General features: G+C 42.5%; 2 protein-coding genes across 2 annotated transcripts; both read left to right on the top strand.

The window, feature by feature from the left end:
* Window positions 1-6162: 6162 nt before the first annotated feature.
* Window positions 6163-8833, top strand: gpr20 (G protein-coupled receptor 20). Its single transcript, XM_076109679.1, has 7 exons — window positions 6163-6192; window positions 6640-6888; window positions 7010-7276; window positions 7402-7646; window positions 7887-7971; window positions 8357-8482; window positions 8648-8833. The coding sequence occupies exons 1-7, from the start codon at window positions 6163-6165 to the stop codon at window positions 8831-8833; spliced, it is 1188 nt and encodes a 395-aa protein (XP_075965794.1).
* A 3705-nt stretch (window positions 8834-12538) lies between these two features.
* LOC142969642 (solute carrier family 45 member 4-like) lies at window positions 12539-22369 on the top strand. Its single transcript, XM_076109636.1, has 14 exons — window positions 12539-12672; window positions 13798-14642; window positions 15915-16103; window positions 16188-16367; window positions 16483-17132; window positions 17332-17469; window positions 17584-17832; window positions 17993-18112; window positions 18600-18699; window positions 18854-18934; window positions 19075-19205; window positions 19563-19631; window positions 19916-20101; window positions 20890-22369. Exons 2-14 carry the CDS (start codon window positions 14423-14425, stop codon window positions 20902-20904), a joined length of 2328 nt encoding a protein of 775 aa, XP_075965751.1. The 5' UTR covers window positions 12539-12672; window positions 13798-14422; the 3' UTR covers window positions 20905-22369.
* The last annotated feature ends 383 nt before the right edge of the window (window positions 22370-22752 follow it).

Here is a 22752-nt window from a genome sequence, read left to right as displayed (position 1 = left end):
TGCGTTAATGAGGTGATTTTAGTTGCAAAAACCCCAGACACAGCATTTTCAGCATCACATTGTAAAAATCATACTAAGTCATTTTCTTCAGGGGCCATTAAAGTCTCACTCTGTTGAACATAAATACTCTGAAGTGGCGGGTAACGCTTTACAAGAGATGTGGTGGGCAAGCGATGTTTCTGCCTGCATCTTGACAAGAGGGATATGTGCAATTATTTGTTTTAGCAATCGATTCCTCACATCCGTCCCCATAACCGCCACCGATGCCAAAAAGTACGCTTTTGCTGCAGGACAGCCGTAATCCTCCATCCATCCCCTTCTCACTCCTGACAAATAAACCGCGAGAGAGAGGAAGGAGGGGGAGCGGAGTACAAAGTGCAGAAACCTCGTCATCTCTCGTCTATCCTCAATATTCAGACGGTTCCTGTCATAAACGAGGCTTTCCAGTTCCCCTGGTTGGACTGAGTCACACATTTATGCACCTCTCTCTGCATAACTGCACGCACAAACATATGTCGTAAAATGATCCATCTGTCATTTCAACACCTATGCATATGGTCAGACATACACTCTGTCTTCCAGTCTTTGCTTTATCTAAATTATTTTCTTTCACACCTCCCCCGTTCTCTCTCTCGCTCTCTCTCTTCTTTCCTCTCTGTCCCCAATCTTCTCTTTGTGCTCGTCCCCAGTAACAGGTTGATCCATGGCTCTTCTCCTGACATCCGTTATTCCGGATTTTTCCGAGAAACGCTGACAAGCTGTGAGTGATGATGATCCTCTAGACAGGAAACCAGGAGACACAAACCTGTCTCATTCTGCAAGATGGATGGAGCGTAGGTCCAGGGACACGTTGAAAAGAGACAGCCTGAGCCTTACATCTGAATACAACTTTTGGACGGGCGTTTGTGTATTTAGATTCAAGTATTCAGGTGATAAACAAAATAATTATACAGTATGACCTAAATAGCATGTTTACATGAGACACACTTGATGCAAAATCTGATTTTTACACTGATGTTTTGCTTTTCATACACATTTTTGCAATTGCAAAGACTCAAAAACTGGTACTTGTGGCACAATTACTGAAAGCACTGATTACTGAATTCGACAATAATACAAATATTTTCTGGCAGCAGGAAATAAAATTCCCCTCCGACATACGTTTGGTTTAATGCGTCTGAAACAAATCATTTTTGTGCTTTTTCTGAAAAATGTAGAAAAGATAGAGACTTTTTTTGTTTCTTCTTCTGTCAAATGGTCTGCCTCCTCTAAAGATAACAAATTACCTGAGCAGTATTTACTGTCTCTGTGTCAGGATGAGAAAGAACATCAAATCACTAGTTAAGCCTGATTTGTTTTGTAGCTCAACTGAGTGAAATGAAAAGGTCTGTTCAGGTTCAGGATTTTGTGTTTTGAGTTTTCTTTCATATATATATCACTGTGAATCATGACAGCACAAATCAGAGGGCTTTCTGTCGTCGTCTTCGAGTTCGCTCCCATATATCACTCTTCATTCATATTCATGATGCAGATCGGGGTTGGCCAAATCCCTTCTCCTCGATAGAGGACACCTAATTTATGTTATTTTACATCAAAAAGGAAGAGATTTATGGCTGCATCAACACACGCAGTTGATTGTTTTTTACAAATGATTTATTCTTCTTTTTTCATCCAATTCTTAAAGTTCTTAAAGCCAAAAATGATCTTTATACTATTTATTGGTATTACAAAAACATTCAGTTTTCACAGTCAAGTGTCATCGTTTTAAGGATACAAGGTTTCTGGGGTTATATACTGGTACTGATGTGTTTTTTCAAAATGGGTGCATTATAATTTCCTGAATATAACAACATTGCGCAGTTTAATGTTAAAATAAGGTTAGCAAGGTTTTCTTGTTGTCTTTTCACCAGCTTATATGTTGTTACTTCAAATGCAATGTACTGCACATTATTTCACAATGGTTTCATAACCAGTTCCATTTTTTTATTTTCTGTGGGGAACATGCAGAACCTCCATCCTTTGTGTTTTACAGTTGTCCTTTTAGTCTAAGCTTTATACACAACAATATTTGACCGTTTGGAAAAATACTTTATGGACCAGTGTATCACACATGAAGCTATGCGTTGTGCATTGGTGTGTGTGTGTGTGTGCACACTGTACATGGGCAGACATGTGCGTGTCCCGGCAGAATGTAAACACATACTAAGACTTCCTGTCTGAAGACCAAACTGAGGGAAGATTTAAATTGAGAGGGAGGGAAGTAGAAAGACAGAGTCATTGGAGAGAGAGAGAGAGAGAGAGAGAGAGAGAGAGAGAGAGAGAGAGAGAGAGAGAGAGAGAGAGAGACTGAACTTGACACTAACAGGGAAAGAAAGAGAAGGAGAGAAGAAAAAGAAAGACACATTGACAGGAGTGAGACGTGCAACAGTTGAAGAAAGATCTCAGGATGTTTGAGAAATGAATGCACTGAGTAACGACAGACAGGCTGGCAAAGTGACAGAAATGATGCACATATCTGAAGGAGTGTGTTGCCAACTGGCATGACTCAAGAGTCTGAAAGGAGACACAACTGACACACTGACAAGACAAGTGAATTTCTCACTGAAATGCTGAACCTGCTCCGGACAGAGAAGTGACGGATGTAACTGGATGTTTGGAGATGATGCGAGGGCGCAAAGGTCACTGAGGGTTGAAGCACCCTAACTTTGGAAGAGATCCAGCACCACCTGGTTGGACACCGACGGACATGAGGACACATCAGCTTCACCAGACACAGATTTGACTTTTACTGGAGTTAGTCTAATGGTGTGACTGGTTCGTCTCTCCTTTTTCTCTAAAGGTAAGTGGTCTTCAGCGCTGGATAAACTGTGTCTACAAACAGTATTTTGTTTCCTAAAGAGAGAAAAAGTAAATCAGGTCTTCCAGTTATGTTTTAACCAGGAAACCAGACTAATAAAAAAAGTTAAATTAAAACAGGGGCATGATTAGTCCCTGTCACAAGTACATTCAGTGTACAATAAAGTACAAGTGTGTAATTGTTACATTGAATAGACTGAATAAGCTACGATCACACTCCATCCCAGAGAATGTTTGTGACGTGTTACACAATCAAAGTACACGGAAAGACCCCTGCGAACTTTTATTGCATGTACACGTACAACCATCACTGAAATTGGAGTTACAGCGGCAACAGAAATGTTCCGTTTGCCTTGAGGGGCTTTCTGTGAAGCTATAATTTGATGCAGGACAGCGTGAGATCTGTATTCTACTACCCCATCCTGTCTGTCTCCCTTTCTTTATATATCTCTCTTTCACACACATACACACACACTCACATAAACGGGACTCCCACGCTGCTGGAATTTATTTGGACAGTGTTATTTGTGATCTGCCTCTGGGCCCTATGCTCCCCTCTCAGTATCACTTTACATCACCGCAGTCTTTGATGTCAGAAGAGGCAGAGCAACAATGGGACGGCAGCAGGGATGCATTAGATTACTCTCATATTATCGGTGCCTACTCAAATTAGAGGCCAACACAAACTTATCCAGCATTCCATCTATTTTTAATTAGCGCCTCTGACGACGGAGCCAACAGTTGCTATTAACATTGTATGTTGTATCTGCTTTTGGGGTTTATTGTTTTACCCAAAACTGATTATGCTCACTGGTGTTTAGGCCAAATGATCAACTTTACAATACGATGCACACAATTTAGAGTAGTTACAAAGGAATGGTTACCTACTGTGGGCTCACATCTTTCTTTTGTCTTTATTTTAGCTCTACTGCAGGAATGAAGCCTTAGATTAACAGCCATGCGAGCAGTTCTTCAAAGCTCTACATAGGAGTGGTGCTTTAAGCTAAATACGAACACATTTTAGTTTAGCATGTTAGCACTCATACTGCTAATTAGCACTAAACATAAACTTTAGACAATGGGAATGGCATGTCTTTTGCAAGTAATTGGCCATACACCAACATATGACCTGGTTATGACACTAGAGGAAAAGTTAAAGGGAAAGTTCCCCTTTCATGTGGATGTCCAATCACTGTTGATGGTAAATGTAAGTCGACTGATCAATACATCCCCTAGTGTGCGCTATATTGACCGAGTTTGCAGCAAAATCTGTTGCTCTTCCTGCATCCAGCGCTGTCATTTGTCGTGACGTAGTTGGATGAAAGGAAGAACTACGGGCTATATCTGCTTGGATTTCTAGTCTCCAACTCTGGGTAGCCAGAGGGCCGCATGCAGCATATTGGGCTCTTTGTTTGCGTTGCAAACCGTCTACTTACCCAAATATGCATGGGATGTTATAGACAAGGATACATTTTACAGTGCTTTGGCTGACTCGGATATTCAGACGTACTTATCCGAGCCAGAGCCTACGGTAGAAGGAAAGCAGCGGAGTGAGGCAGAGGCTGCTTGCTGCCGTGCAAGAAGATATACGGCCGGGCGCCAGAAGCTCGTGCGCAATGCATCCTGGTCTGTGAGCTGAGCTTTCTCAGTCAATTTAGCACGCACTGAGTCATTTATTGCTTTAATTGACTACATTTACCACCAACACTGAATGGACATCCACATGAAAAGGTGGCGAATTTGCCTGAGATGTGCAGGTGGACTTCAGGACACCATGACATCATTGTTGGGTGTGGCTACAGGTGCAACAGAGCACTCCTCTTCAGCTTTGGATAGTTGGGTCAGGATATGTTGGGGCTCAACATTCATCTTTCCAAAGACCATCACCGACAACAAATAATAGAAAACCACTGGAATGTATTACTTGTCCTAGCCATTTGTTTCTCAACAGATAAGCGGTTTAACACACAATTTCCCCAGAGCAATGCTCATAACGCTCGTTAGCGCTGTTAACGATGATGAACTACAGCTCCCAGTAAGATGAACAATATCAGGGGATGTTACTGTGAAAACACTCATTTATTTCCTTCAATGGTCTTAATGTTCTATGGCTTGACTGATCTTATTAATGCAGATAAATCACATTATTCATGCCTCACCCTCAGCTGAGCATGTTATTGTCATTAGCCTGACTACATATTTCATCAGCCCGACGATTATTTTGCTGTGAGAGATTAGTTGTGAGCCACGAGCAGACACAACACAAACCTATCCAGTCTGGGATTCACATGAGCAATTAAACTACATTTGTCATGGAAGAATAGGGTAACATTCCAGCCTCCAGCCAATTTGGGGTTTGAAACTCGTTGGGACGCAGCACGGAAAATATGGTGTTCACCTCATTTGACAGTTTGTTATGTTGTAAATGCCTGTGGATTTCTCACGACTTTGACTCGATCTGCTTCATCGTCCTCAACTCACACTCTACTGTTGTTAATATGTCTCGTCTGATCTCGATCTGTCCTTCCATCCATCCTCACATTATATCCTATTGAGATACATTCCATGTGGCACAGTCACTGACTGCCCTCTGCTGTCTATATTATTCACGCCTGGTAGATGGTAGTTCATATTTGCATATGTTCCTCCCCACAGTTGAAAACACCATATGGAAAGGGTCACGTAGTTAACTCGGGTGTCTAATTTTATAAAGTCTCATAACAGCAGGATTTTGCTTGTGCACTGCAAGCAATTATCACCATACCGTGAACATGTGAAATGTGGAAAAATAAACTGCTGCATTTTGTCACAGTGATATCTGTTTCAGTTTTCTTGTTCACCTTTGAAGTAGTCCACATTTTAACTGTTCTCTGCAGTTATTGCACATATTGTAGCTTTAGTTCCAGCTCTATTCACTCTGCAGTTATGTTACTATCAGTGGATGTCTCATCTCGTGCCTTCTCACCAGTAAATGTTTCTCTGGGGTTGCAAATGTCTCAGTGCTGCACCCACTGAATTAATGTAAACATAAGATTACTTGAAATTGTAAATATCCGGGAAATAACTGTTTTCTTGTCCACACACAGAATTTACCCAAATCCACTCTGTTTATCCCAATTATGAGAGGAATGCGCCATCTTTCTATGAGGTAAATAAACAGGCTGTACAGATCACGAGTGATTCACACAGGCAGAAAATTACTATTTGTTGTTCAGATCTGATCTGACCTGAGCTATTCAAATGAAGCAATTTCTTCTTCTGCTATGACTGCCATGAAAAGGTCACACCTTGGCCAGAAAGGGGTAGATGTCTGTGTTTTACAAAAAGGGTGTGCCAGTAAGAGTTAATATCTACATTTCTTACTGTAATTAAAACAGCTTGAAATAAATACACCCCTCACACCACATTGCTGCATAAATAAATACAGTTACATTATAAATAATTATCTAAATAAGTCTTATATTTGTTTAAAGTGGCTTTGTCAGTTTGGTCATGCCAACAGCAACAACCTCACTGAGGAGGAGTGAGTGGACGTCAGGGCAGGAGAGAGAGAATCTTTGCCGTGCTCTGTATATCTGTCCATGAGTTTGCATAAGCTTTAAACTAATACTAATGTGTACGTGCGTGTCCCTGTCACCCTAATGCATGCTGGGATAGCCGGCAGCCCCTGAATATAGAAAAGATCAGATGGGTATTGTAGAAACCTTCCATTAAATTGCACCCTGACTAAAATTGAAAGTAATTGTTGACTATAACGCAACGTTGTGTGGTTTTGTTTGACAGTGTCTGCACCAACTCTGGATCGTCATCATCATCATCACCATCATCACCATTATGATGGACTTCAACAACACTGAGTCATGGCTTTTTATCAATACTTCATTCCCCATGCTGCCTGTAATAGCCAGTCCCAGTAACAGCAGTGGCATGGAAGCATATCTTCAGAGACTGGCTCATTTAGACGAGGGGCTCTACAATGAATTTTACGGCATTTGGATTGCACTGATGGTCATAAACTCTCTGATATTCCTGGTAGGCAGTCTTTCGGGGAGCCCTTATAGTAAAGAAGTAAATATTACCTACATCCTTATATGAGTTTCGAAACTCGTAATGCTTGTCATGTACAAACTACCCTAATTCTCCTCTCCCGCAGGTGGGCATGGTGCTCAACATAGTCGCACTTTACGTTTTCTGTTTCCGCACCAAGCAAAAGACCACCTCCGTGATCTACACCATCAACTTGGCGGTGACGGACCTCATGGTGAACCTCTCTCTGCCGACTCGCATCCTGCTGTACTACAGTGGGGGAGCCTGTCTCACCTGCTCCTACCTGCACATCTTCAGCTACTTTGTCAACATGTACTGCAGCATCTTGTTTCTGACCTGCATATGTGTCGACCGTTACCTCGTCATCGTGCAGGTGGGTTTGGCCTTTAGTTCGGTCTCAATAACATTTTCTGAAGCCTAACACGCCGAATACCTGCTCATCCGGGGATCAAAACCAGAAACAACCTAAAAACGACATATTTCCTTTTGTCCTTGCAGGTTGATTCTTCCCGTCGGTGGAGGAACTTAAGTGTGGCCAAATGTGTGTGTGTGTCTGTCTGGCTGTTTGCCATCGTGGTCACCTACTCCTTCCTTTCCACTGCTTTCCAGCACCCGGGCTGCTGTCTCTCAAAGCTCCTCTTTCTCACCATCACCGAGTTCTTTCTACCCCTCATCATCATTATGGCCTTCACGTTGAGAATTATGTGGGCACTAGCCGACCGCCGCCTGATGCAGCAGAGCAGGTACAACCAGTGTTTTGTTATCACTATACATAGACACAGTAAAGTGCAGAATATCATTCCTGTCTGGTCTCTAAACATAAAAATACAGTGTTTTACGTATCATAGCTTTGGATACTACAATAAACGGAGTGAGGTAAAATGACTCATATTTGCAGCATTCATAGCGGACTGAAAGCACCGGAGGCACACTGCTGATGGGATGTCACAGTGCTGGTTTTGAGTAGTACTGTATTTCTTCAGGGACAGGAGAAGGAGGGCTGTCCAGCTGCTGATCACAGTGCTGATCATATTCACTGTCTGCTTCACACCCTTCCACATCAGACAGGTGAGTGAGAGACAGCTGGACTTTTGTTTTAAAATAAAAAGAATAATCGTAAATTATAAGATGTAGAAGTATTAGAAAGTATAATATATTATTATTACACAAATTAAAATGAGAGCACATATCAAGTAGCACTGAACCCATACACAAAATGGAGGTACAAGTGCAAAATAAGATCAATAACTAAATAAAATAACATGACGCCTTCAACGATCACATACAAGTAGACATTGCTTTATTTGAAGCAAGCCAATAAGGTTGGGAACTACTGTGTTATCAAGATGAGTAGGTGATTATGCAATATATGTTGCTGCTTTTATACATTTTTGGACAAATGTAACAACTTTGTGTGTGATGTCATGGCTGTGTTGTCTTATCCGTGTTGCAGGTGGTGGTGTACTTCCACCCTGACATGCCTCACCATGTGATAGCCTACCACTTGACTGTCACTCTCAGCAGTTTGAATAGCTGTATGGATCCTGTCGTCTACTGTTTTGTTACGAATAATTTCCAGGTAAGACTGGAGTACTTTACTTCATCCCAGCATCCTTCCTCTCTGTCACCTGTGCATCTATTCATCCAACCTTCCCTCCAGGCAGAATTTGTCCACCCATCGCTCATTTAATTGCTTATTTACTCATCGATTCACTGAATAATTTACAGCTGGTTTCTCCCTCAGGCCACCATGAGAAATATTTTCCGCCGTGCAGAGCCCGAGCAGACTAGCGGCGACATCATCAGCATGCAGCACAGCTCCAAGGCCTCAGGTGGGACGGCGAACGCCATCACTAATAATACGATCATGATGACCAAGATCCCCACTACACTGCAGAGAGACAATCTGGAGAAGAACCAAACACTGTAAAAGCCTCTTTCACATGGGGTGAAGAAAACTGAGAGTTACTAAGACGTCACAGTCGCCTGGAGAAAGGTGGCTGATATATCCGGACTCTGTAAGATGCTGACCAGTGATAACAGCTTCAGTGTATAGGTCAATGTCACAGTGCTAAGAGCTCAGGATCAACAGCCAATGATTATTATAATAATATAAAAATAAAAAGTCAAACAAATTCAGCTGGTTCAGCAACCTAAAAAATTGTATTACTTGAATTAATTATGACGCTGACAACAGACGGACATATTTAGTCTGTGGGAAGATTTCCCCAAGCTAGACCAGTTTGCCACCAAATTCAAACAATACAACAGGATACAAAGCTGACTTATGTGTAGTATTACTTGAACCATATAGTGACAAAATGCAAAGTCTCATTTAAATAATCATATTTGATGTAATAGTAGTGATATATTTTACCTCTAAAGTGTCCAGATTGCACTTTTCTGTGTCAAATCTTTTTTTTAAAAACTGAAACAGTTTCTATTTTGGTAACACAGCAGGGATAGTCTTAACTGATGCAGCACTATGTAAAAGGTTTATTTCATACTGTTTGTAATGCCTAAATAAATCAATTGCCACTGCAAAGACAGCCACTGATATCTGTAAATTATGTTATGCAGAATATCTAGTAATTGGCCAGGACAGAAGTGCTGGTATTCACAAAAGGAGATATTGTTGACCCCCCCCCCCCCCCCCCCCCCCTCTGATTCCTGCCTGGGACCTTTGCATTATTTTGATTAGAAGGGAACATGCACTGTCAAACAGACTTGGATCAACTTCTTACTGCAATGCCTGGTTGTGAACAGGAGGGAATTCAACATTACACAATTGCAACACAATGTAAAACAGAGCACACCTGTATCTGTTTACCATTGGGAAAGATATTGATACGTTTTGTTTTGCTTGGATTACACGATGAGCACCTCAGAAGATCCACTGCAAGAGTATTTGGGAAGGTTCATCACTTTTGTGCAGCAGAGGGCAACACTGCACTCCCTTTCAAGGACTATTGCAGTATGAAACTAAAGGAAATGTTTTCACTCAAATAGAAACCGCTTGGATGAGTGAAAGCAGCTACAATGTGAATGTTTGGTCAGCAATAATATTCTTTCATGATAACAAAGTATTTTTTTTATATGCTGTTAAGAAAACACTTTGTAATTTTCTGTCATCAACAATCATCGGATCAAGTTCTAGTGAACGAGTCGTCAATGTACCAACGTTGTAGTGAAGCCGGCTCTGTCTGGTTCTGCAAATAGTTCTGCCTGTTTATTAAAATATAAAACCACGTTCTCATAAGTCTTCATTTTATATTTGAGGAATGAGTTTCAGAAAAAAACAACTGCAACCAATAAGTTGATAGATGCTCAATTATCATTATTATTGAAATATAATGCCACTTTTCAAACTATTAAGACTTATTATTAATATAATTATTATTTGAGCACAATTGATATTACAGTTTTTCTCGGTCGCTTTGGTACATTTCTCGTATCATCCTATAAACCTATACAACAACAATGACAATGGAATTGAGGTGATAGTGCAAATGGAGGTAATAGTGCAGTATGACTGATTAATTGTTCATCAGAGTGACGGCCAGTGGAAAGAAGCTGTTCCTGTGTCTGGTGGTTTTGGCGTACTACCAGAGTTGGAACAGCTTGTGTCCAGGGTGTGGAGGGTCTGCAGGGATCTTTCCAGCCCATTTCCTGACTCTGGAGGTGTACAAGTCCATGATGGAGGGCAGGCTGGAGCCAATAATTCTCTCTGCAGACCTGACAGTGCGTTGTAGTCTGTTTCTGTCCTGTTTAGTGGCCGATCCAAACCACACTGATAGAGGAGCAGAGGACAGACTGGATGATGGTGGAGTAGAACACAATCAGCAGCTCCTGAAGCAGGTTGTACTTCCTGAGCTGGCGCAGGAAGTACAACTTCTGCTGGGCCTTTTTTCTGACAGTGTCGATGTTGGAGGCCCACTTCAGGTCCTGGGAGATTGTGGATCCCAGAAACCTGAAGGTCTCCACCGCAGACACAGTATTGTTGAGTATGGTGTTGGGGGGCTCCTCCTGAAGTCCACTGTTATCTCCACAGTTTTGAGCTTGTTCAGCTCCAGGTTGTTCTGACCACACCAGAGCACCAGCTGTTCAACCTCCCGTCTGTACGCAGACTCATCACCGTCCCTGATGAGGCCGATGACCGCTGTGTCGTCTGAGAACTTCAGGGGTGTGAAAGTGGGCTTATCAAACCGGCAGTAGAACACATTCAGGTGATTCTCCTCAGTGTGGGGGGGTGGTCTCCTATAGTTGGTGAGTATCCGCAGACCTCTCCAAACTGACGAGGGGTCGTTGGCTGAAAACCTGTTTTCCAACTTTTCAGTGTAGCTCTTCTTTGCTACCGTGATCTCCTTCGTCAGTGTGTTTCTGGTCTGGTTGTACAGGATTCTGTCCCCACTTCTGTAGGCCTCCTCTTTAGCCCGACGAAGCTGCCTGAGTTTTTCAGTAAACCAGGGCTTATTGTTGCTGTATGTGCAGAAGGTTTTTAGTCGGCACACACATGTCCTCACAAAGACTGATGTATGATGTCACAGTGTCAGTGAGCTCATCCAGGTCTGTGGCAGCAGCCTCAAAAACACTCCAATCGGTGCAGACAAAGCAGGACTGTAACTCCAGCTTTGCCACGTTGGTCCATCTCCTCACAGTCTTGGCCACAGGCGTTGCAGATTTTAGTTGTAGGTCGGGAGAAGATGAACAAATGATGTCAGGTTCAAACATGTCAGTGCCATCAGAATGACAAGTCATTGTGTAATTGTTTACAAAAAAAGAGAGTCAAAATGCTTAACCATGTTGTCTCTGTAAGTATTTTCTGATGTCAATGAATGAAAATCAACACGGCTGCATGTTTTGCTGTATGGCTTATCAATATAAACGTGACAAGTTACAAATTACTGTATGCGGAAGATTGATTGCAAGAGATTGGACATAATTCACATTTACGCCTTTACTGTTTGTACTGTCGGCTAATTTGTTGACAGGACTGTTTTACAGCACTGCATAGCACAAAGGTCCAAAATATGAAATTAGAAAAACACCCCATGGGCAGAATTGTACATGCAGCGCTGTTTGGGGAATTACAATGCAGTCTTTCTACACATCCCCCTTTATGAGTGAAAGTCAAGATTCATGTGAGGGCAATTTATTCATCTAGGACACAAAAAAAAAGTCTAATAGAAATGTATAGAAAAATTGTCAGTTTTTAAAATATATGTATACACATGACTTATGCAATTAACTAATGCCTAGATGTTTGTGTGTGTGTGTGGGGGGGGGGGGGGGGGGGGGGGTCAGATCTGATCAACATGACACAAACAATTGATAATGTATGAAACAGACACGAATGTGCCACATCATTTGCAATTTGGTCATAAGACTGAGACATCTCTTTTATGATGTGCACACGTGACTAGGTGAGGTGCAGGTTAAACAAGTAGTTTCGACAATTTACATTGTGACCTGTGAAGTATACCAGAGCAGAAAACATAATAAACGTAAAGTAAACCACCGTCATCGTGAGTCCCCGCCCACCGTAGGTGAGTAGCTCGATGACGCAATACGCGTCGTCTAACGACCCCTCCTCGCTTTGTTACTGTGGAAACCAATGAGATTGATGAGTGTCGTGGACCAAGTGGTCCTTCAGTTAGCCAGATTGCTACAATAGCTAACCCAAAACAAATAATTCTGATGTGACGTTGTCGAGATTTGACATAACGCGGAACTGCTTTTTTACTTCACCTCAGCGGAGTAGAACCTGAGGTATGTTACATCTTAATATCTTTGACAGCACTGCTCTCTCTTAACTTGCTAACGTGCCTAACTAATGTATTAGCCAACCTAGCTCGCTGTGGTAGCCACAAGTCAAACAGTTAATGCAAAAGTTAACGTTAATGTATCCGGAGTGGTGTCTCCAACTAGCGCCATGTGCACCATCCTCACGCGCTAAAAGATACATAATAATGCCTTTAGTTATTAATTACGTAGACTGTAGAAAAGGTCGGTAGGTGACTCAGGTAAGTCACGTCAGCGATACTGTTAGCAGAGCTGCACCCGAGCTAAATGTGTATAGAAAATTGTGTATAAATTGTGTATAAAAAAAGTATAAAAAATATTCCAACAACACTACCAGACACACACCGTGCATTCCTGTGGAGATCACACAAGACATGTGTAGACTGCTCACTACGCGCAGCGACACGTTACTCTAGCGCACAGTTACACCACCACAACAGAACATCTACAGGAGTGTTTCGCATCTGTGGGAAGCGTTTTAAAACGATGTTTATTTTTGTTTAAACGTTAACGTATACGTGACCCAACCTCTGTTTGGATAACCTGCAACAGACTGAAAGACTGAATTGTTAACAATTGGTGTCGTAACTTGCTTTTGTTCATGCCTCTGATGAATTAACCTGCATGGTAATCTCAGATAGTTAAGGTGTGGCAAAATTGCGTCATCCTTTGCTTCTTTATTCTGTTATATGAGGTCCATTCAATCATTAAACGTCTCATAGGCAGAACGTTAGCTCTGTGTAATAGCATGTTAAGTTATGTATTGAGGCTTAATTGATTGCCAGTGTACTTCATTGGGGCAGGGCAGCATTTTTCTTAAGCCAGGAGGATTGTTGTCCCCCATCATGTGACCCAAGTGAAACATTTTAACACACTGGGGCTTTCTAGTCCTTGTCCTTTGATACCCTACTAAAAAACAAAGTCATATTAAAAATGTGCTTTGCCAGTCTTATCTGTCAGTATCTGTAGATTATGAATACCAAATTCAGAAAAATAAGTTAAGACAGAGACTGTGAACACCAAGGCAATGCAACCCCTTGTAATGTTTTACAGCTTTAGCTTACTATCTAACTGGTGTCTTGTTTTCTGCAGGTTGCTGTGTCACTCGGTGGGTCTCTGCCAAGAAGTTTCCACATCCCTTGCACCCGAGGTGCCAGGAAGTGCACTTACATGCACACGCAGACTTCAGCCGAGCAACACTCTTAACCTTACACAATTCAAATACTGCATGCACTCAACCGCCGACACACACTGACCGAACACATTCACGGACCCATTCCAACCCTTCTCACAGTTTACCACACACAAAGTTACTGGATCCCTCTGCTCTTCCTGAAGTTAGAATCTACAAGCAACAGCGAGGCACACAATCGCTCCTAAGCTGCACAACTGGTGACATACCACATACCACATGATGCAATAAGTGGAATATATTTTTACTACATCATTTTTGGACATAGTAATCTCATTAATGATGTTTCCTTCCTCCTCAATTATTTGCGATTATTTGAATCCACAATGTGCCGACCAGCAGAGATGCTCTCTGATTACTCTTGTCTTACACAGTGAGTGATCAAGACCCTGGACGTTACATGTTGCATCAGCATATAATAACATAGTGCAGTTCTGCGTACATATCGAAAAATAGTAGCAACAAGTGTTTATACACTGATTATAAACCAACCATCAAACAAAATAAACCCATTAGCAGACTGTAATGGGAGGAGAAGCAAAGAGGGAGGCTTGTGGCCTTCCGGAGAGGAGGAAACCCAAGGAGGAAGCCGAAGAGAGAGAGAGCGAGACGGAAGTAGGAGGAGATAGAAGGGGTATGCGGATCCCTCTGCATCGCTGGGTGATGCATGGGGCGGTGATGTTTGGACGGGAGTTCTGCTACGCCATGGAAACAGCCCTGGTGACGCCAGTGCTGCTGCAGATAGGTAAGGAGATGCAATACAGTCGCATACAGACAGACATTGATACATCTGTGGCAGTGTTCACCTGGTTAGTGTGAGGAAATTGGCTGACCCACGGTGTCAACACCGTGGAATTTGACTGCCCTTAGCCAGACTGGACCTATTGATTTCCCTGTCTTCACCACTGTGTCATGTAACCCGTCTGCCCAGCAGTAGCCAATCAGAGGTTATGTAGTTAGATGACAGGTTTGCCACCATAGCAGAAATGGAACAAAGGCATTCTCCACTGGCTAGGTATGACAAGAATGTCTAACACAGCACATGTTGGTCTCTGTTTTCCTCCCTAGTCACAATATTGTAAGAAAGATTGTTTTAATTGTAAAGATTGTTTCTGAGAGCATTTTTAGGTGTTCAGTTTAGCTTGTTGTAGTCCCATTTACAAGAGAGAGAGAGAGAGAGACATTTTTCCAACTGCAATAAGTCATCTGCTGTTTTGTTGACTTAAGGGAGAGGACAGACAGGAGCAGAGCAAGGCAGCATGGGTAACATGTTGTTCCTGTGAGAACCAGTCAGCTCACACAGCCCGCTCTTTATAAGGGGTGGAAAATCAGGATTTTGTCATCGAGCAGAGACAGCTGTTTTTTATTATAACTGAGGACTGACAGCATTGCTTCTCAAGTGTCACAGATATTTGGGTCATGCGTCAGTAAAAAACAATATCAAACCACATTGATCCTGTAATAGCTACAGTATAGGATTGAGTTCTGTCTCATGACGGTCAACGGGAGGTGATGCAGATTTCTGTCGGTGTTGTTGTAACAGGCTAACATTGTCTGCACTGGTCCTGCCACCCTAAAAAGGAAGCTGCTTGAGAGCACTAGTGGTTCTTCAGCTATGCATGCAGAGCTCTCATGTGCTGTGCTTCTATAAACAATGGAACGTAGGGAAACCTTCGCCTTTTTTTGTGGAGGAAACCTGAGTAGGATGGCTTATTGAGGCGTTTTGTACCAAGTTGGCAGGACAAAACAGAGCCTCGTGAATGAGTAATTCATTATAAAGTACATTGGGGCTCGCTATGTATCAGTTCTTCAGTCAGTAGTTAGAGTTAAAGACAGGATTTAAAATAATAACACAAGTAAATTAAACTCAATGGAAACGTTTTACAGATCTCAACATCATACACTATAGCATCCGTTTAAAAATCAGTGTAAAATACCATAGATCTTTTGGTCCAACAATAGGAGACTTTGCCTGTTTTCTAAGTCTTGAATCATTTTGTTTGTGTGTCCTTTCTAGGTCTTCCTGAGCAATATTACAGTTTAACCTGGTTCCTCAGTCCTATCCTGGGTCTCATGCTCACACCCGTGATCGGCTCAGCCAGCGACCGATGCACTCTGCGATGGGGCCGGAGAAGACCATTCATTCTGGCCCTGTGTGTGGGTGTGCTGCTGGGAGTGGCGCTGTTCTTAAATGGATCATTGATAGGTGAGTAGAAGGTTCCAAAGGAGATCAACACTGTACCGCTGCCGTTTCAACCCCATCTGTATATATTGTGTGGTGTTCCGTTAGGCCTTTCCGTTGGTGATAGTCCCGGCAGCCAGCCAATTGGCATCGTCCTTACTATGCTAGGTGTGGTGGTGCTGGACTTCAGTGCTGATGCCTCTGAGGGACCAATCAGAGCTTACCTTCTCGATGTTGCTGACACTGACGAGCAAGACATGGCCTTGAATATTCACGCCTTCTCTGCTGGTAAGACTACACGGATGTATGGACACACACACACACACACACAGTCCACATAGACATTGTACAAATTATTTCACAGACCTCTGACTTGTGCGTCTGTTTATACCTGTCTCCCCAGGGCTCGGCGGAGCAGTGGGCTACATGCTGGGCAGCCTCGACTGGAGTGGCACAGCTCTGGGCCAAGCGTTTAAATCACAGGAGCAGGTCCTCTTCTTGTTCGCGGGCATCATCTTCATCATCTCAGTCACACTGCACATGCTCAGTATCCCCGAGCGACATTTCGCACCTTCCAACCAGCTTAAAGATGTGGCGAGCGGGGGGTCTACCAGCCAGTTGTCTTTCAGGCCCGTTGGCCACACGCCACCTTTACTCGACGTGATTGCAGAGGAGGATGCTTCAGCTCGAGCCCCGTGCAGAGAGGACAACGAATCGGATTCGGAGGAAGGAGACATGGACTTCCTCGCCGTGGAGCGCGTGCGGTGTAAAAGCGATTCAGTCTTAGCCATGCCAGATGCTACAATCGAGTTGGATTCTGACCTCGACCCAGAGTCACAACTTTTCCTGCCACAGTTGCACCACTTTCTACCAGAGACACAGGCAGAGCTAGACGATGTTTTCAAGCCATCAAACCACAGTATTGGGTCCTCGTCTCCTTCTGGACCACCGGCCCATTCTGATGAGATGGTGGTTTTAGAGCCTACAAATCCAGACTGGCCTGAGCGTAAGGGTCCACAGGACTCGTATCGGGTGAAATCAGCTGTTATGATGGCAAGTGTTATTGGTGTTAAATTACCTTGCCAAAACAGAAACAAATGTTATCAAGGCAGTGTTACAAGTATTTCGATATTTGATTTTTTTCCTTATTCTTCAATAGGCTTTACTGTGTTTCAGATATTTTGTCCCATGTGTTTGAGTTTCCCTTTGTGCCTTTAATATGTACGTCTGTGCCTCTCTCATGTCCCAGCAGGTCAAGGCTTCCAATGGTGTCAATGCTGCCTTGTCATCTTCTGACCACTGCAACGCGATGAAAGGCCACGCCTCCACAAGCCGCCCCTCCAACACCTCAGTTTCCCCACGACCACACCCACACACCTTCTACAGACAGGTGCGATTGGATGTTCCATGTTTTAAATTACTTTTTGTAATAGTCATTTTGCAAATGTGAAAAAGTTGATGTTGGTCTCTTTTTGCCCCCCCCCCCCCCCCCCCCCTGTTTTAGCCCTCCTTCACTTTCTCCTACTACGGAAGAGTGGGATCGCAGCGCTATCGACTGCGAAAAATAGCACCATGGAGCCCTCGGCCAATCACCACCTCCCAAAGTCTGAATGACCTCAGTGAACTCCAGCGGCGTCCAAGCAGGCGAGAGCTGCAGCTTTCAGCTAGCAGTCTGTCATCTGAGGGCTCCAGCAGTGAGGGCGGACCAGACGAGGGTACAACTGTTCGACTGCTCTGGTTGTCCATGTTGAAGGTAAATTGTAAATGTCTTTGATATTGATGTATTTTTTTCTCTTATTTTACTATTTACAACATTTAAAGGTCTGTTGTCGCAGACATAATAAACTAAACTAATTTACTTTTCATGCTCACTTGCTAGTCTTGATTCCTTGTGTCCTTTCTGTCCTCGGTAGATGCCAAGGCAGCTGTGGAGATTGTGTGTGTGTCACCTCCTCACATGGTTCTCCATTATAGCTGAAGCTGTGTTTTACACTGATTTCATGGGGCAAGTCATCTACCACGGAGACCCCAAGGTAAACACATAAAGGCACTCGCTCATCCTCATGCACTTGCGTGTCTTATTGTTTAAAAACAGTTAAGTTGATGTACCACGGAGACCACGCAGTAAGGAACACAGATGTATAAACTCAGCACAATTAAGCAACATTTCACCAAAATCGCAATACGGCTACAAATTAAATATTGTCACGCTACAGAGATGTAGTGGCCTACATATCATATTCCACAGATTTAAGAAAACATCATTGTTTGGTACAGAAAACCCACAAAAGTCACTCCGTAATCATTTTCATATGTTTTTCAGTGAAAATGAGAATGATGTGAAAATGCAACATTCGAAATAATCCGAATTAGATATCCTTTGCAAAATGTTCCTCATTTCCCAGCATGCTTCACAGACGTGTATGCCAAATATAAACACTACAATGTCAGTCATCCAGTCTGTTTGTTAAGTCAAGTGTACTATTACATTGCTGAAATTCTTCCACTTTTTTTGGCCAGGCACCAGCCAATTCCACGGAGCTACTCAACTATCACAGAGGAGTTCAGATGGGCTGCTGGGGACTGGTGGTCTATGCTGCTACTGCTGCTGTCTGCTCTGGTAAAACACAAACACTGTTCCGTTTCATTACATTTGAATTGAAATCCCCTAACTGGTGAGTTTACAGAGAAAACAAGTGGTCAGTGATACAAGTAAACGCTGCCTCCAATAATTCAAATGTCTTCTTTCGCCCTCTTTCTATCACTCCACTCAGCAATCCTTCAGAAGTACCTGGATAATTTTGATCTGAGCATTAAGATTGTCTACATTGTTGGAACTCTGGGATTCTCAATAGGTCAGTTGGGTCAAATGAACAATAATAAGGTGAAGTACAGCGGATTTGGGAGCAGTTGCACATGGTCTTAATGGGTATGCAGAATAAAGTGAAATGTAATTAAAATGCATTTAAAACAGCTTTCGTCTCTCTAACCGTAGGAACCGCTGTCATGGCAATCTTCCCTAATGTTTATGTGGCCATGGTGATGATCAGTAGCATGGGCATCATCTCCATGAGCATCTCCTACTGTCCCTATGCATTACTCGGCCAGTACCATGAAATCAAAGAGGTATGTACTCAAACAGTCAGTACACATGCAAGAAAAGCATCCATGTTTTATAGTTTTATGACATAATATAGTGTCATAAAGCCTTGGAACTACAGGTAGAGGCTTTGCAATTAACAAAACCCTCAAATGTGTCAACATTGACTGTCACTGAGTGTGTGTACACTAATATTGTATTTGTTCTGTATCTCATCACTTGAGGTGTTTTCTGATGAAGCCTTGCCTGTAAGCTTTCTCAGCATAATGATAGTTTTTAACCTTCACCTAAAGGCCTTAAACACTCCATCATGAAAACCTACACACTGAGACTCTGTGCCACATGTGATTGATGTGTCTCTTCTCTACTGTTCCTCTCCTCAGTACATTCACCACAGTCCAGCAAACACTAGAAGAGGCTTTGGTATTGACTGCGCTATCTTGTCCTGCCAGGTGAGCGTTCATACATCAGCTCTAAACTTAAACCGACCACCAGCGGCTTCCAACCAAGTAGGAGTTTGCTTTTGAAACGAGCACATTCTTATTCTTGTCGAACCGATCCAGAGACACAGCAGGTTTAGGGTGTGAGCTAAAGTAACATGATGTACTTTTCCAAATGTGTGTAATATTCAGGTGCTTTCTACTCTAGGGGCGGTGATAAGAGTCTATGGAAAGCATGAGTGTCATCACGGTGTGTACTATTATATTCAATCACTCTAATCCCGTTTCATTTCCAGGTCTATATCAGCCAGATTCTGGTTGCATCGGCCCTTGGAGCTGTGGTCGACGCAGTCGGCAGTGTGCGTGTCATTCCTGCCGTGGCCTCTGGAGGCTCCTTCCTCGGCTTCCTTACGGCCTGTTTCCTCGTCATTTATCCTGATGCGGAGCCCAGCAGCTCAGAGCAGGACCTGGGCCTGGACCTGGTGGGTAAACCTGGAGATTCAGACCCAAATGGAGGAAGGACCAGTGACCAGAGGTTGGCTCTGCTGAACCTCACATATGGGGATAATTTGAAGAAGGAAGAGAATCACTCTGTTGCCTGAGCATGTAAAGAGTTGTTTAGCTTTCTTCTCACTAAGCACACACCACAACATGTGTGGGTTATACCAAATGTCTGTGCCTTTCTGAAGGAGGAAAGATGGCACAACGTTCTACATGAATCTCTTCTTCTTCTCCTTCTTATTTGCTACCTCAACTCTAAAACAAATAACCGTTTAGACGGCTCGATGGATCGAGGACAGCCATTGAAACACAAAGAGCCACATGATAGTGACTTGGTGAGACTGTTCAAACTAACTTAGCTCAGACTACTGACACAAATGTAAGCCTTTATTGTGAAAACACAAATAGGAAGCACACAGAGCACTTTGTCTCACTCCTGAACAGTATTGCCACACTGATGCAATGACGCAATGTGTGACATTTAACTTCACAGAAGCTGCTCCATGGTTACTTGATGGCTAATCGTAGTGCTGTAAAAGTGTGCAGCTCTGCATTACATGTTGACTGAATACAATTGTTAATATTTGTTCCAGTCTCTGCATACTTGATATTGTTATTCTATAAATGCCAGAAAGTGTCCAAACTAAAGGGCCTCTACATTTGCTGCAGACATAACCATTTCATAAACTTTTTTAATTACATAGCAAGCTAGTGCGCAGTTAGAGGGGCCCTTTTAACCACGTTTTTTTTTCTTTTCTTGCCTGTACAGAAACACCCGTTCTGAAGAGGCCATATTCTCCTTTCTGTGCCAATGAAGACGGATTTTGCAAATCCTGTGAATTTTCACTGTAAATGCTGGTGTTGAGATGTTCGCTCAAGCGGTGTTGGACTTCAACACGTTTTGTATTGGAGGGTGGAATTTATTTTGCTTTCTAATGAAAGAAAAAAGTGTTCGTAAAATATACATTCCAAGTACAGTGGAAATAGGGAACATGTCCATCGTGGCACATTTGTCATATGCAGCCAATCAAAAAAATATAGAAAGGCTCCGTCATTGGAAAATTCAATTGCCCGAGCCCACATTAGTTTCGTGTCCCACGCTGATCATTTGACAGTCGTAAAGCTGTCTCGCTGAACAGAAAGGACTAATGAGAAGATGAATAGCTCCCATACTGCCAGGCTTCACTTTACATAGAACAACAAACCAGAGTAAGCGGAGCACATTGAGCAAGATAATGTTCAGCATAGTCGCTACACACTTTAACATATCTGCAGAGTGCACAGTGTAATAAGCTGCAGAATAATGCACAGTTTAATTAAACAGCACAGTCGCTCTTCTTTGAAGGTACATCTTCAGTAGCATCACTCTTGAATATATGGGAGTGAGTGTAAATGCACAGAGCAGCCGTAAGCTGACTAATAGGAGTATTGTTTCTTTAATTGGGGAGGTTTAATGTCATGTGGTGTGACACTGTTCCAGGAACCTGTAATGCTGCATACTGAACGCTAGAGAGAACCACTTCTATGCAAGGCCAACAGCTGATCTGTGCAAACTTGAAATGCCTTTTGGCTGACGTATACCAAATGCATCTTAAAGAGAAACACTGGACCTTCTCAGTTCACGTTCCTCTTTAAATGATTGTCCAGCTCAGAGGTAACAATGGGGGAAGTCTCGTGAAAACATTGCACAGATTGTGTGCTTCACAGCAAGAAGGGGTTTATTTTCAGGACTTTGCTGACGATGTCGAGTGACTTCTTTATTTTGTTCACGATCAATCCCAACAGTATTCGTTGGGACCTTGTTTCCTGCTCTGTCGTGACACAGTGGTGTCTTCTATGGTGTGATTGTCACTAAGGACGAAGGACCAGATTTACTCAGCCTGATTTACAATCACTACAAAGGGAACGTCCCAATTCTATGGGTATTTGCATCAGATATGAAGGGAAAATGTTAAGAAAGTGAATATTAAGTAATATAATCACTAATTTCCCTGTAAATAATAATGCAGAGATTCTGCTAGTGTGTTTAGTGCATTTTAGTAACAAACTACTGTACTGAACCAAAATATTGGAATCTTGGAGTATTGAAATTGTTTTGATTTTATAAAAATGTTTAGACTTTTATGATGATTCTCTATTTTTGGTGTGTTTTAAGTGATTGTTGGTTCTTTTTCCTGCTGCACAGACTTTTGTACAATGAGAAAAAAGGTATTTTTGTACCAATTATTTGAAAAAAGAAAATGAATGCACCTTCACTTGTGTCTGTTTTTAATGACAATCGCTCACACATGCCACTTCTACATGTATTGTCTTCATTAGCCCTTTTCTTTACAATAATAAGTAATCACATATTTAGTTCACGAGATAGTCAACCAAATGTGCTTAGAAGTGCTTACAATCCAGGAAAGATACAATATCCCAGAAGTTCACAACTGCTGCTAATCTGAAAAAAGTTCCCCTTAATATACAATGCTCACAATTAGTCCTTAATAGCACCAAGTACATGCAATAAAGATACTTAATTTGCCACAAACTCATATCACAACTGAGCAAACTTGTTTCAGCAAGACTGTTAATCTAATGAAACTATTCCTTAATACCATGAAAAGAATCCCTTGCTGCAAACTCAGAT

Source organism: Anarhichas minor, unplaced genomic scaffold, assembly GCF_050575085.1.
Source record: "Anarhichas minor isolate MPS153535 unplaced genomic scaffold, ASM5057508v1 ptg000041l, whole genome shotgun sequence".
NCBI lineage: Eukaryota > Metazoa > Chordata > Actinopteri > Perciformes > Anarhichadidae > Anarhichas > Anarhichas minor.
Note: the sequence above shows the minus strand (reverse complement) of the source record. Positions and strands in the feature narration are given on the sequence as shown.